Source organism: Galeopterus variegatus, unplaced genomic scaffold, assembly GCF_000696425.1.
Source record: "Galeopterus variegatus unplaced genomic scaffold, G_variegatus-3.0.2 Scaffold11080, whole genome shotgun sequence".
Taxonomy (NCBI): Eukaryota; Metazoa; Chordata; class Mammalia; order Dermoptera; family Cynocephalidae; genus Galeopterus; species Galeopterus variegatus.
Window position 1 is genome coordinate 31,477 of NW_007737191.1, and position 13,747 is coordinate 45,223.

Here is a 13,747-nt window from a genome sequence, read left to right on the forward strand (position 1 = left end):
CCCACAATTTGGGGATATTAACAAATGCTTATGAGTCTATATCAATAAGCTGCTTTGTACATCTTTGTGTCTTTTCGGTCTTTCTGTCCTCTGGATTTCTTTATTACATCTTTTTTTTTTAAGTGTTTCCTGCCCCCTACTGGTAAAAACAGACAGATGCTTGAATTGGGACAACTCCCAATTACCCACTCATTTTGGTTCTGGAGATGTTAAAGGCAGCTTACAGAATCAGCATCAGCCTTAGGATGTGGAATTTCAGTGCTGCCCAACTCTGGCCAGCCTTCCTCCTCCTAGAGTATGATACCTTGAACCAGAACTGAGGTTGAAGAAACATCATTTGACAACTACCTTCCAGGATATTAAAAACACACTCAGCCTGCCTGCCTTGATATTAAGTATCCTCCAATAGAAGTAGCTTATACAAACACACGCTAACTTTATCAGTTTTTAAAACTTTTTTTATTTTTTAATTTTTTTTTAAGTTTTTATTTTATATTATCTACAAAGTAAAAGTTTTTCCCTTAACTTAAAAGTTGAACCACTGTAGACAGTGATCACCTCAAACTTGATTTATAAATAATAATCCGTCAGTTTGACGGTAAGAATTTACTGAACCTTTGTCAAGTTTAGTAAAAGGGCGTTCCGAGTCTTGATTTTTTTTTTAAAGCAGTAATAGCAGCAAGAATCACTCTTGTTACTTCTTTTGCTAGCTCATGTGTTCACGACTTTCAAGGGTCATTAAAAAATAAATAACTTCCAGTTTTGGCAAGCAGAGCTGGGGTACTTGCGGGACTTTGAAACAGCATGTGGAATTATGGAACAGCCCACAAGTTCCTAAATGCCTCTACTCGGTCCAAATATCTTCCACTGCAAGTGAACTGTTAGCATTCCTAGTGGATGTTACAAGAAATCAACATATATATATTTTAAAAACAAAATAAATGAAATTCTAGTTTTCTGTGCTTCCAGTTGGTAGAAGCAGTAGAAGGGAGGAGGGAATTTGGCCTTTCGGTTCCTCCAGCGCAGCCTTACAACTGCTGTTGGTGGTGGGCTTGTACTGTAAAAAAGAAAAGTGAATATTTAAACAGAAAACTGGCAACACTGCACATTAGCCTAGTGTCTCTGCAGCACATGACTGTGACCTATCCTTGTGCTAGCTGAACAAGACTCAAAATTTATTTTCCCCTCCCATCTGCACCAAGGTGGGGAGGGGTAGGTGGGTGGGGAGAAACAAACCAGTCAGACGTAAAACCACTTCAGATAAAACTCCCAGAAGACTTGTTGCTCATGGAGTGGGGGAAAAGGCCATAACATACCCCCTCCCCAAATATTAGCCAAGCACCAGTACTGCTTTCAGAATAACAGGTCAGAATGAACTATCACCATGGTAGCCATCAAGTATTAGAGCACAATCACGGGATGTTCTCTCCCTGGCAGGGCACAGGCTGGTGCTAACGCTACACTTGAAACCAGTCCATACACAGCACTTTCTCAGCAGTAGTCTTCTCCGGAGCTACAATCAAACTCTGCCGTGGTAATAACCCCCCACATGTCAGACTGTTGGGACTCAGGAAGGAAAACACTGCCCTGCCCAGCCTATCATAACAAGGAAGGCCAACTGAGTCCTAGGCATGCATCAGCTACACAGAATGCTGCTGCTGCTCATCAAGCCAAATCCTGTATACCATCAGAACACACACAGACTCAGCTCCCAGAAGCCTCAGGCCCTGGCACTGAACATCACAGGCCCTCCTGTGCACACACTTGGACGGGTCTTGCTAGCTCTCAAATGCGGGGCTTGAAGCACTGGCCCCGCCTGCCATTTGACCTGTGCGAGCAGAATGCTTTGGGGTGCCCGGCGGCCCCTGCACACACACGCCTCACCTGAAGGGTGCGTCATATAAGGGAAATGCGCTGTTGTCGAGACTGGAATGGGCTGTAGTGCACTTTGAGCGAGGGCGGCCTGGGGACCGCCGGGTGGCTGTGTCGTCATTAGCATCATTGGCGCATGGGCAGTTGGATGAGAAGGAACCATTCCTGACTGTACATGAGCCTGAAACAGAGAGCTCTTTTACGCATACAGGCAACATCTCCGGCTTAAACAGCATGTCAACTATGTTCCTTTCACTGGGCTGGGACTCGGGAAAGGGCGACAGTGTGCCTCAGGGCACCATTCTTTTCTCTGGGGACACTCCCTAGTGGATCATCAATTCACCTAAAGACATGCTTCACCGTTCAGCAGATCCAGCAAGGCTGGGGAAGCAGGCACTAAATTAGCCTGGGTAAAAGTCAGGGCTACAATATCCTAGCTGTCAACATTTCTGATCATTGTGTTCTATGTATGGGGCGAGGTCTTCACAAAGATCAGACCCCTGATCCAATGGTACCTTTCTCAATATGATGCAAAATGCAATGATGCTTCAGAATTTGGCTTCCATTTGGGGTCTAAAGTAGTACAGATTAACACTGCTTTCAAATAAGAAAACAGACTGCTACATTATAAGCAGGAACCATCAAATTCCATTGTCTAGATTACTCAGACTTCTCATTTGCTTCTCCCCTCTGCTTCTGGTCTGCTCACCAGACAGTAAGGAGAAGAGACTCTTAGGCACCCCTTACTCTCTAAAAGATATGCTGATGGAGCAGGAGGAGGAGAAGGGTGCAGTTAAGGCTCCAGTGAGATGGGAAGGAGCAATCTGAAATTACCTGGGCCAGCCCGGTATCCCTATACCAAGTGATATCAAGTTCAATCTGATCTCCCTGTCAAGTTGGAATGGTGATTCTAGTCAGCCCAAATAGCTGGATCGCAGCTCTGCAGGGGTTTGGCAGGGCCAGGAAGAGCCCTTGTTTTTTGCCTCCCATACTGTGCACTGACCCAGACCATTATAAGTCTGGAATGAAATGCTGTTTTTACTCTCATTTTCAAACAGACTTATGGCATATTTGGGCTTCCCTGTGTTAACTTTCAGCACAAAAACACAGAAGTGAGTTTAGGGACCCCAACTTGCATGTAAGTTCACATACTTACTTAGCCACCAGCCTCTGCTAGACATCTACAGGACGCCAGCTCTCATGAAGTGATTCCAGCACACCACGCTGGCCCACACTGACAGACCAGCTCCCCTCCCCACTATCAGAAGCAAACGAACTGCAGTGCACTACACTACAGAGCCTAAACTTTGCAGGGTGAGGACGCCCAAGCTTCCCAGAGCTGTGGACCTCTAGTTACAAGGTAGCCTTCTCAAAGATAAATCCACCTGAGTCGCACCTCTAGCCCACACCTCACCAGAGCCTCACTGGCGCACTGTGACAGGAAATGGAATTCAATGAGGTGGGTCTCACTTAGACCCGCCTAAGAAGAGTTATGAAAGTAGAAGAAAGAGACAGCTAATACAGCCAATTCACCCTTTACAGCCCCAAGGAGGGCCTCAAGGACATGGTTAGAAGCCAACTTCAGTGCAGCTCCTTCTCCTCATTAAGACCATCCAACTTGGCCTGGGATTGCACTGGACCTTTGTCAGCAGCTGATGCAGACAGCAAACACTGAGATGGCAACCACACCTTTCAACCCTTAGAAGCTTACACTGGAGGTGAGCTCCAAAGTGCTTTCAGGGCTGCTCTTTAAGAAAAATGGGAACACTGGGTGCTTCCAGCTTCTAGTTATACTGCATTAGTTACACCAATGTGCAAGGCCAACCCCTCTCAAGAAATACAACATATGGTCAAAGTGGATGTATGGATAATCAGAGATAACAATTGAAGAGATTTCTCTGGAACTCATGTGACTAACATTCAAGCTGACAGGCCCAGGGTAGTCACCTCAGAGATCTGAGAATCTGTGAAGGCCCATCATCCCTGCCAGCCTTCTGTGTATGTGTATGGAAGAGTGTATATAAATGTACACACACATATAGCAATGAAGCTATACAGACATAGCAAAGCAGACAAAGAAAGCAAAGAAGGACTGGGTTGCATTCCAGAGTCAAAGATATTTTTAAGGTCTCAGTTGGGAAACATTAAAGGACAAACCAATCAGCAATTTCACTGATTCCATTACAAAACCACATAAACATTCATTTAGGGCCAGATTACGTGTATTTAAGTGAGAAAAGGGAGACAGGCATATGGCATCACACAGAGGGTTTCCTAGCTTGGACAGCATCTGGCTCTTTGCTGCTTATCTGATAACTTTTGTATTCTACTTGGTCTTCACGGAAAGTTGGCTAAAACTAGTTTACCTGAGGTACGTGGGCCATGTGGGGTGGATTGGTATATGCCGGCTGAACATGAGAAGGATGGATTGTAAAGACGGTCTGTTGTGCTGCTGGGAAACTATTCTGAGGCGACTGCGTATTGGAGGCAGGTGTCATGGAAGGTGGGGTTGGCGCGAGCCCCGCGTGGTAAATGGCTGACTGCTGCTGTGGACTGGCCAGATGGAGAGCCTGGGCAGCTTGGTGCTGATGATGCTGCAAAACGATGAGAAAGAATCAAGAGAAAAACTCCTTTAATGAAAAGTAGTTAGGGGTTACACACAAAGCTGAGTTTAGCATGTGAAAACCAGCTACCTGGGCCTAAGATGAAGAGCCCTGGAAAGTACAGGAGAACGCACACGGTGGTAAAAGCAGGGTTGGGGAGGTACCTCCTGTCCAGACATGGCTTTGGGGGTGCAGAAGCCTGATCCTCAACCTGGCAGTTACAAGCCCCCAAACAAGCAGAAGTCAAACCAGACTACTGCCCCGGAGAGTTGACAGATGTCAAAGAGATTCTTAACTGCCTCCATTAACAAACATGATTAAAGAATAGGAAAAAAACCTCATCACATAAACTTTAAAAACTTAAGAAGTCTCAAGCAAATAGGCATTTGCTTTATGCTAAATTATGAACTTTATTTATTTACTTATTTTTCTTAAAGATGACCGGTAAGGGGATCTTGACCCTTGGCTTGGTGTTGTCAGCACCACGCTCAGCCAGTGAGCGAACCGGCAATCCCTACACAGGATCTGAACCCGTGGCCTTGGTGTTATCAGCCTGCGGTGTTATCAGCACCGCACTCTCCCGAGTGAGCCATGGGCTGGCCCCTAAATTATGAACTTTATATTGGATTTTTCCACACTAATGTAAGTTTCCAGAGTTATCCTTATTCTCAATATGTACCTTAATGTGATTTAAAAAAAAAAACTAAAAACCAACCCAGGGGCACAACTGTATGCTGGTCACATGAAGGTGGACATGCTGTGTGTTCTGATTATGTGGTACCCTGCACCTTGCTTGGCACTGAAGAAAGCACTCAGTAACTAGAACAAGGAAGTAATTGTATGCAGGCCGCTGAGTGTCCCTTTACCTGAACAGGACTGGGAGCAGGATGACTTCCACCATGCTGGCTTTGCTGCTGTCCAGTGGGGGTAGCTGAAGGCTGAGGATGTGGAGTATGTGGGTGCAGGGTAGCATTAGGGTGCGCGTACTGCTGAGCAAGGGAGCCCGTGGAAACTAGAGCGAAAGAAAAAGGAACATGTACAAGCAGCATGTGTGCTGACCTTTTTTATTACTCCTCTATGCCTCATCAACTGAGCTTTCCTGATGGATTTTCAATGCCTAACTCATGCCACTAGCGATCTCTAGTGGACTCCATTTAAACCATCCATTGTCTTGAAAAAATATGAAATTATTGCTTATGAATCAAATGCTAGTCTGATTATTAAGATAATATAGCTGTATACATTATATTAAAATCTAATTAGTTTGAATTTACTCCTAAAGTAGTCACTAGGTTCTCCTGACAAGGCAACTTTAAAAAGCATAGGCAGAAACAACTCAAACAATCCCATGCACATACACACATGTGCACTCTCTTTAGCTCAAGGCCATCATCTGGCTAACCTCACCATGCTACTGCCCTGGAGCTGGCACAATGTCCTGTAGGAACAGACTATATACTGGGCCTGGGGAAGGGGCTGTATAAGGTATGTGACAAGATCAGGGCTCCATCAGAGCTGAATGACTACAGTCTCTCTCAGCCAATCTCAGGAGCCACTCTGCCACTCAGTTTGTTCCCCTGGCCCTACTCAAGGATCTCCCATCTTTGCTTTATACAATCTAGTAGATGAAACTACCTAAACTATGTTTTAAAAAAAAAGAACTCCCTTCAAAACACCCCAGCCCTTTAGAAAGAATTTTACTACCTAGAATAACTTCAAGGAAATATGATGGGCTAGTTTAAGTTCAAACGTGTTCATTAAAGAGAAGAACCCAAAGCCAATTCTTTATCAATCTCAGCGTGGACCATACCTTGGTACAAAACAGGGTGATTAGGTACAAATTTGTCCATGCCTTCCAAAAACAGCAATTTGAGAATCAAATGCACAATAAGATGGCTAACACACTGATACACATCCAACATTAATGTGGCAATGAGCTGAGAACAGTGCTCTCAAGATGTAGCTCTAAACAAGACATGATTCTCAGCCCTCTCATAAGAAATGAATCCTGGGGCCGGCCCGGTGGCGCACTGGATAGTGCGCCGCTTGGGAAGCGCGGCGGCGCTCCCGCCCAAGGGTTTGGATCCCACATACAGACCGGTTCCCGCTCACTGGCTGAGCGAGGTGCGGGAGCAATGCCGAGGGTTGCAATCCCGTTGCCGGTCCCCGGTCCGGTACGGGGGCAACACTGAGGGTTGCGATCCGTTGCCGGACACGGAAAAAGACAAAAGACAAAAAAAATAAAAATAAAAAATAAGAAATGAATCCTAAGTCCCTTAGAAGCTTAGCCCATACACAGAAACAGAACTCCAAAATAGTTCTTCGTATTCTTCATATAACATGTTAGCAAACAGACATTATGGGGGACTGATAGGGGAGAAGCAAGCACTGCTTTGGGACCAGGCACCCTAACTCCAGCAGTCTAATAAGCAAGGCTGCCAAGAGTTCCAGCATGGATGACTCTGGGTATATCCCATGTAAATGGTATGCAGAGGGTTAGGCACATGAAGCAGTTCTGTAATGCTTAGTATTGTAGGGCTAAGGGCCATCAACACTCCAGCCTAAATAGTTATGTCTCCAATTGCAAATGTGAAGGAAGGGCAAGGCGAAGAGCCAGTGCTAGGATCACCTGTGCATCCACTGCCAATGCCACAGCTGGCACTAATATTCTTTACTACCCAGTTTAGACTGAACAAAGCAGTTTTGTTTATACATTGGGAAAATTTTCCAGACTCTAACAGTTAACATACAACAGAACTTTTAAACAAGAAAAACGTGGCAAAATGTTTTGAATGTTTTTAAGAGTAGTGACTATTTTCTGAGAGCTGGGAAAATTGTGTGTTCACTGTCTTCTTGAGCTTCACAGTCCCATTCGTCTATGAAAGCAGCCACTTTCTTCTACCTCATTAGCTTATTAAAAGGCCATGCTTCACCATCAAACTCATTCAGTGCCCCAAATTGTGTAGGCACTGACTTGATCTGAAAGACTTGACATCGTACTGGCCAGCCCCCAATAAAATAAAATAAAATAAGACAAAAGAAAAGAAAACAAAGCCTTCACATAAATTTTGAACATGACTTTTTGGTTCCTGTAAAAATTTTACTCTCATTTTAAAAATTTATTTTTGAATAATTAAAAGTCACACATATGTAGTGGCTACTGTATTGAACAGTGCAGTTGTGTAGCACATTCCATCATAACAAAAAGTTCTATTGGATAGTGATGTCTAGAGTCATCATTATTTTTAAACCATTAGCATTAAAATCGCACCATCCCCCCATCCAGCTTCTTAAATGTTTCATTTGTAGCAATTCTAAATCTGTCTGAGGGAAAACAATTCCCAAATCCCAAATTCTATTTATGGGGTCATAAAGATATTGTACAGAATCTCAGTTTTACTTTTTCATTTATTTATTATAAATTTAATTTTCACTTTATTCAATAAATTTTGTGCTGAAAACTTTTAAATTTCACTTTTAACTGCCATCTAAGCAAAGTTTTAAGAATATAAAAAAGTAACAATACATAAAAAAAATATATTCTAGCTGAGTGCTATATTATTTTTACATATAAAACCATGACAATCACAAAGAGAATAATTATGCCCGGGAAGTCTCGTAACTGAGTTATTCATCAATTGGAAAAACATAAAAATCTTGAAATTATTTGGAGAGAAAATTAAAGATATTTATAATATGCATTTTTAAAAGACATTTCTGTGATATCAGTTTACCAATATTTAAAGGCTAGAAAACAGTGTACTAATCTTTAGCTAATTTTCATGCATAGCACAAATACTTCAAGGAACTTCAAGCTGAGTAAATCTACATACATAGGCTTTGTTTTAGAAAAAAAAAAACACCAAAAACCCATCCTTTCCCTACCTAAATATCAGTAAACCAGAAGGCATTATTAAAAAATAAAAATTCAGGAATATATAATATATATACAACAAAAGCTGCAAATAAAATTTAAGGTTTAACTATAAATATTTCCCTTCATTCATCTCATAGCTCACAAGATTTGAAAGCAAGTTTCTTATATATCCAGGAACTCTTTTTCCCCCTCAATATGAAAATGAGTATCTCATTGGGAAAATGTGAAACTTACACATTAATTCAATAGTAATAACAACTAAAACATAGTTTGGTTCCTTGAAAGGCCAGTTAAGAGTGATACAGACTGGGACAGAAGGGAAATTAAAGAGCCAAGGGGGAAAAAAGGTTGGGAGGATAGAGAGAGACAAGAGAAAGGAACCAATATAGGGTAAACAAGGACAAAATATAGCAGAATCAATGAAAGGGAGAAGAGAACAGCAAAGGGCAGGAAGTTCTGAGCTAAGTGTATTATTTAACTGCTTTGTTATACATGCTCATTTTAGTTAAAGATTCCAGAGAGGTTAAAAATAAGTGACTTTTCTTTGAAATTCTGATTTAGCTTTTAAACCTTATTTATTCAATAAATTTTATGCTGAAAACAGTTAAAACTTCTATTTATAAAACTTAAGTAGCCTTCATAAAATCTTCTGGATTAGGTCAAGATAATCAAAGTAGTATTGCTTCTTTGGGTTAGACCGGGTCCAGAAGTTTCCCATTCAATGTGTTCCTTGACATAAATATTTAAAATTCTAAATATGTGATTGGTCAAATCCTTATAACACTAACCACATTCCAAAAATAGTTTCCTAAGCCATGATCTTACTGAAGCAAATTCGGTACACAAGACTGTGTTTAATTTGTAACTAGGTTTTGCCACTTTGACCTTGGATGCACAAGTTATGAGAGATCGCCAGCACTGCCAAAATTTTAAGAATGAAACAAAACAAAATCTTCCAACTTTTAATTTGATGTTAAATTCAGAAAAAGGGAAGCAAAGGAGAGCTGAAAACACTAGAAGGGGAATAAAAGGCAACTTGACTAAATCGTGACAAAATGGCTTAGAATGGGGAAAATGAAGCAGCAAATTAAGCTATAATTAGCAGCCCAACAGTTAGTTTCTTTGAAAAAGTACTGATATTCCCTTTTGGGGGAAGTTGTGCTAAGGCAATTAATGCTTAGGCGTGATGATTAAGAATCTTTCAGCTACTTACCAGGAAAGTAACTCCAAAACTACTAACAGAGACAGTAAGATGGTGAGGATAACTACATTTGAGACCTCAAACTGAGTACATAATAAAATTAGTTACTGACACTATCTTTTACGTACCATAATCACAGACATAGTCTCCCTTTTATTATATACATACAGCAAGACTCCTTTTAAAGAGCATCTATTAAAGGATTAAATTTGTTAACATTTCCTAGCACCAAATAAATAATAAATACGTACATACTTTATCAACTTATTTTTGGATACCAAATCATGGCACAATTAATGAAAATTTAAGATCAAAATGCTTTCTAAATACTAAATCTGGTATTTAGTAGAGCCAGACATTGAGTCATTAGAAAATAATTCAAAATTTAGTCCCTAATATAAAATTTTAATCCTTAATATTCTCTAGAATATAGTATTTCATGCAAAGTGACATATTAATGGCATAAACTTCTAAAGGGATTTCTACAAGTTAGTATCCTTTTTATCCAAATACCAAAGTCCATGACTAGCCTTATTTTTAAAAATTGCCTACAAATAGGGAAAACATATCTTACAAGTTCATTTCCGAAAGAAAGCCCTGCTTGCTTTCTCCACGTAGAAGCAACTATTTACCTTTTCACTTGTGGGGAGAGGGGACTGCCAAAGACAATCCCTGGTACAGGTCATGCTTTCCTGCTTAAACTCAAGACGTCCAAAGATGTGTGCTACCTGAATATTTTACCCTTTTAGTCATGCAAAGCCTGAAAGTACAGAAATGTCTCTCCCCTAGTATTTCATCAACCCTATTCAATTTAAAATCCTGGTAAGGATAAATTTCTTCTTCAATTTTATATACCAAGATTTTGGCTTGGTATAAAAAAATTTTAGATGTTCAGGAAAAGTTTCTCTAACAAGGAAAATATTAGGTATTTTTCCCAGTCACATGTTTGCATGGTATGCAAAAATTAATTTCTGAAACAACTCAATTTTTTATTAACTCCAGCTTTCTTATACTGGGTCACATTTCCTTTTTAAAAACTGAATTATTTACAAATATACATACTTTTAGTGATTTTGTCTGGCACAAGGAAAATACTGTTCAACAAGTCTACTCCCTTAACATTTATTCTTTAAAAAGTGTTTTACTGTACAATTAAAATTAGTATAAAAAACCCAACTCACTGGCAAAGTAGAAAGAAGGGCTTGTCTCCTTGTTGTATGGTAATTTGGGACATGCTGAATTTGGGAAATAGAAAGGTAAATTAGCCTTCTGAGATGTGCATTTTCCTAATTTTCTGGAAAGGTTGACATATTTAGTAATTTCTTTCTGTATTCATGCATAATTCATTTTTATTTTACAGAAGATGATGAGCACTTTAAACATTGCTACGGAATTTAAAAAGACAGGACTAAACCAAAGACAACTTTTCTTCTGTATTGGGGTGTCAAGTTCTGCATGTTCACTCGCTTAAATGAAAGGAATAAAATCATTATCTAATAAAAAGACCAACATGGAATTCCACTGAACAACCTTGATATAAATAATGTACCAAAATAAAACAATATTTATCAAGTTTAATTCAAAAGACAACTTTGCAAAACATTATCAATAGAAATATCATTATACTGAAGTATGTTTATTAGGCATCTGGAAGTGGTCCAAAAGTTTAGAAACATAACAATAATATAAACATCGTTTCTTTTTATTTCTTCTTGCTACTGTATTTTTCCAACTAATCTGCATTAAACTACCAAAAACAAACCACAGAAAGAATTCTGAATCTAACTATTCCTGATGGTTCTAGTTAGTAGAAAAAGTTTTATCATTACTGTTTCTGAAAGGTGAACCCATCATCATAAAACAGAATTAGATGAATCAGAAGAATAGATGTGAGAGAGACAAAAATTAAAGTAACTTGTTAGGAGGGAGGGGGCAGAGGCCATGATGAAAGTTAGATTAAGGTCAGAGAGAGGAGGTTACGACAAAAGTCCTTTCTAAGAGAGCTATAATGAGTACAAGGTTAACAATAATTTAGAATGTACATATCTCCTACACTATTTAACTGTTCAGCAATCTGTTAGTGTATTTATATTAAATATACCAAAAATTTAAGAACAATCATTGGTATTTCATTTTGCAGTCATTAGCACTCCTCTGTATTTTCAAAGCCTTTTGCTGAGGCCATAACAATTATTAGAATGACAAAAAGGTGACATAAAATTATCACCAACATCTGGGTGCATATATTTTAAAAATCTAGGTAGGATGTGGCTTAAAAATAAACAATTCTTACTCAAAGCACAGAAAAATGAAATTAAAAGAATACAAATCCTTCCTTTTAAGACCCCTCATATCTGGTTCCTTTGGGAATATAAAATATACATTTACCTTGTTCAAGGTAGATCAGTATAAAATTAGCATTTCTTTGCAACAGTTTTGTCATTGTTTAAAAGAACGTACTTTTAACATTTTGTTTATATTCAGCCTAATTAGGCTTTGCCATTTTTATTTATTTATTTTTGGCAGCTGGCCAGTAAGGGGATCTGAACCCTCGACCTTGGTGTTATCAGCACCACGTTCTCCCAAGTGAGCCACCAGCCAGCCCATAATTAGGATTTGAAAGACCTAAAATAACTCCAATAAATTACTGAAGACTTAATAAAAGAATCTGCATTAGAAGATTAAATTATGGTTTATGGTAACAAAGGACAAAATAATTCATTTCCTAATTTTCTTTTTAGGGTCTACAGAAATCCTAAAAAGAGAACGTTGATTAACCAGCAACAATCATACCAAATCCACAGTTTTGCCCCTAGCCTGCCTCATTCAACAGACACCAATTAAATACAACCTGTGTAAATTGCAGAGTAGTTCAGATTTAGTTGAGCAACTTCCTCCTAGCATGAAAGAACCAGCTTTGATGACTAGTTCATTCCAGATTTCACCGGACATTAGGTTTAGTGTTTGTTTTGTTTGCAATATTTCCTATTTGCCCACACTTGAATGGACTTTGGGGTTCAAGGCCAACTGCTTTTCAAATGGAAATATTCTGGAAGGGTAGGTATAAAAACCATTAATGCCTCAAATACAGTATTTACTGTACAGGCTGTTTCAAACCAATGAACATCCATACAAAAGATGAAACCAGATGCTGGCAGTGAGTGAACACACTGAGAAGAAAGATTCTGCACAACATCACAGTATTACTACAATGTCTCAAAAGCATGGGTACACAAATAGCTATTCTCTAAAAGCAATGGAAATTTTAGCTAGAAAGTTTCAGATCCTATTCCAAGGGGAGTATGCCAGAAAATGGGAGGAAAGAAATGTTTTTTCCACTTGTTAAATCATGATGTATTCACCAGAAATGTATAAACAATCATAACGAACTTTTCACCTAAGCCTTTAGCAAACTGGTAAATTGTTGAAATGTATACAAGTTGCATAAAAGCCAGTGTGATGAAACAATGGGGCCTTTTCATACATACCCTAGTTCTGGTTAAAACTAAAGACAAGAAGAATTAAAAACAAAAACAAGGGGCCGGCCCGGTGGCGCACTGCTACAGTGCACCGCTTGGGAGCGCGGCGGCGCTCCCGCCGAGGGTTCGGATCCCACATACAGACCGGTTCCCGCTCACTGGCTGAGCGAGGTGCGGGCGCAGCGCCGAGGGTTGCGATCCCGTTGCCAGTCCCGGTCCAGTATGGGGGCACGACACTGAGGGTTGTGATCCGTTGCCGGACACAAAAAAAGACAAAAAGGGAAAAACAAAACAAAACAAAACAAAACAAAAACAAAAAAATACACTAAAAGAAAATGAAAAAAAAAAAAAAAAAAAACGCAGAAGATAAAACTAAAGACAAGCCAAATGACAGGAGACCATAATCAAAATCATACACCAAACCAGTCTGTCAGTATATTCAATTAAATTATGTATGGATTCACGGGCTGGCCCGGTGGCGCACTGGAGAGTGCGCCACTTGGGAGTGTGGTGGCGCTCCCGCCGAGGGTTCGGATCCCACATACAGACCGGTTCCCGCTCACTGGCTGAGCGAGGTACGGGCGCAGCGCCGAGGGTTGCGATCCCGTTGCCAGTCCCGGTCCAGTATGGGGGCACGACACTGAGGGTTGTGATCCGTTGCCGGACACAAAAAAAGACAAAAAGGAAAAAAAAAATAAAAAATAAAAAATAAAAA

The 13,747-nt window shown here is 40.0% G+C and overlaps 1 protein-coding gene across 3 annotated transcripts in view; it reads right to left on the reverse strand.

Moving 5' to 3' along the window:
• Positions 1-440: 440 nt before the first annotated feature.
• Positions 441-13,747, reverse strand: part of LOC103610396 (ataxin-2-like) — a 15,923-nt gene continuing 2,616 nt past the window's right edge. Inside the window, exons 3-7 of one of the 3 annotated variants that reach the window (XM_008594573.1) lie at positions 10,735-10,788; positions 5,342-5,487; positions 4,239-4,466; positions 1,885-2,053; positions 441-1,057 (exon numbers count right to left, since the gene is read on the reverse strand). In XM_008594573.1, the coding sequence (XP_008592795.1) occupies positions 1,029-1,057; positions 1,885-2,053; positions 4,239-4,466; positions 5,342-5,487; positions 10,735-10,788 (626 nt within the window). In that variant the 3' untranslated portion in view covers positions 441-1,028. The remainder of the gene's footprint in view (positions 1,058-1,884; positions 2,054-4,238; positions 4,467-5,341; positions 5,488-10,734; positions 10,789-13,747) is intronic. The other 2 variants (XM_008594574.1, XM_008594575.1) reach the window with 2 other exon arrangements.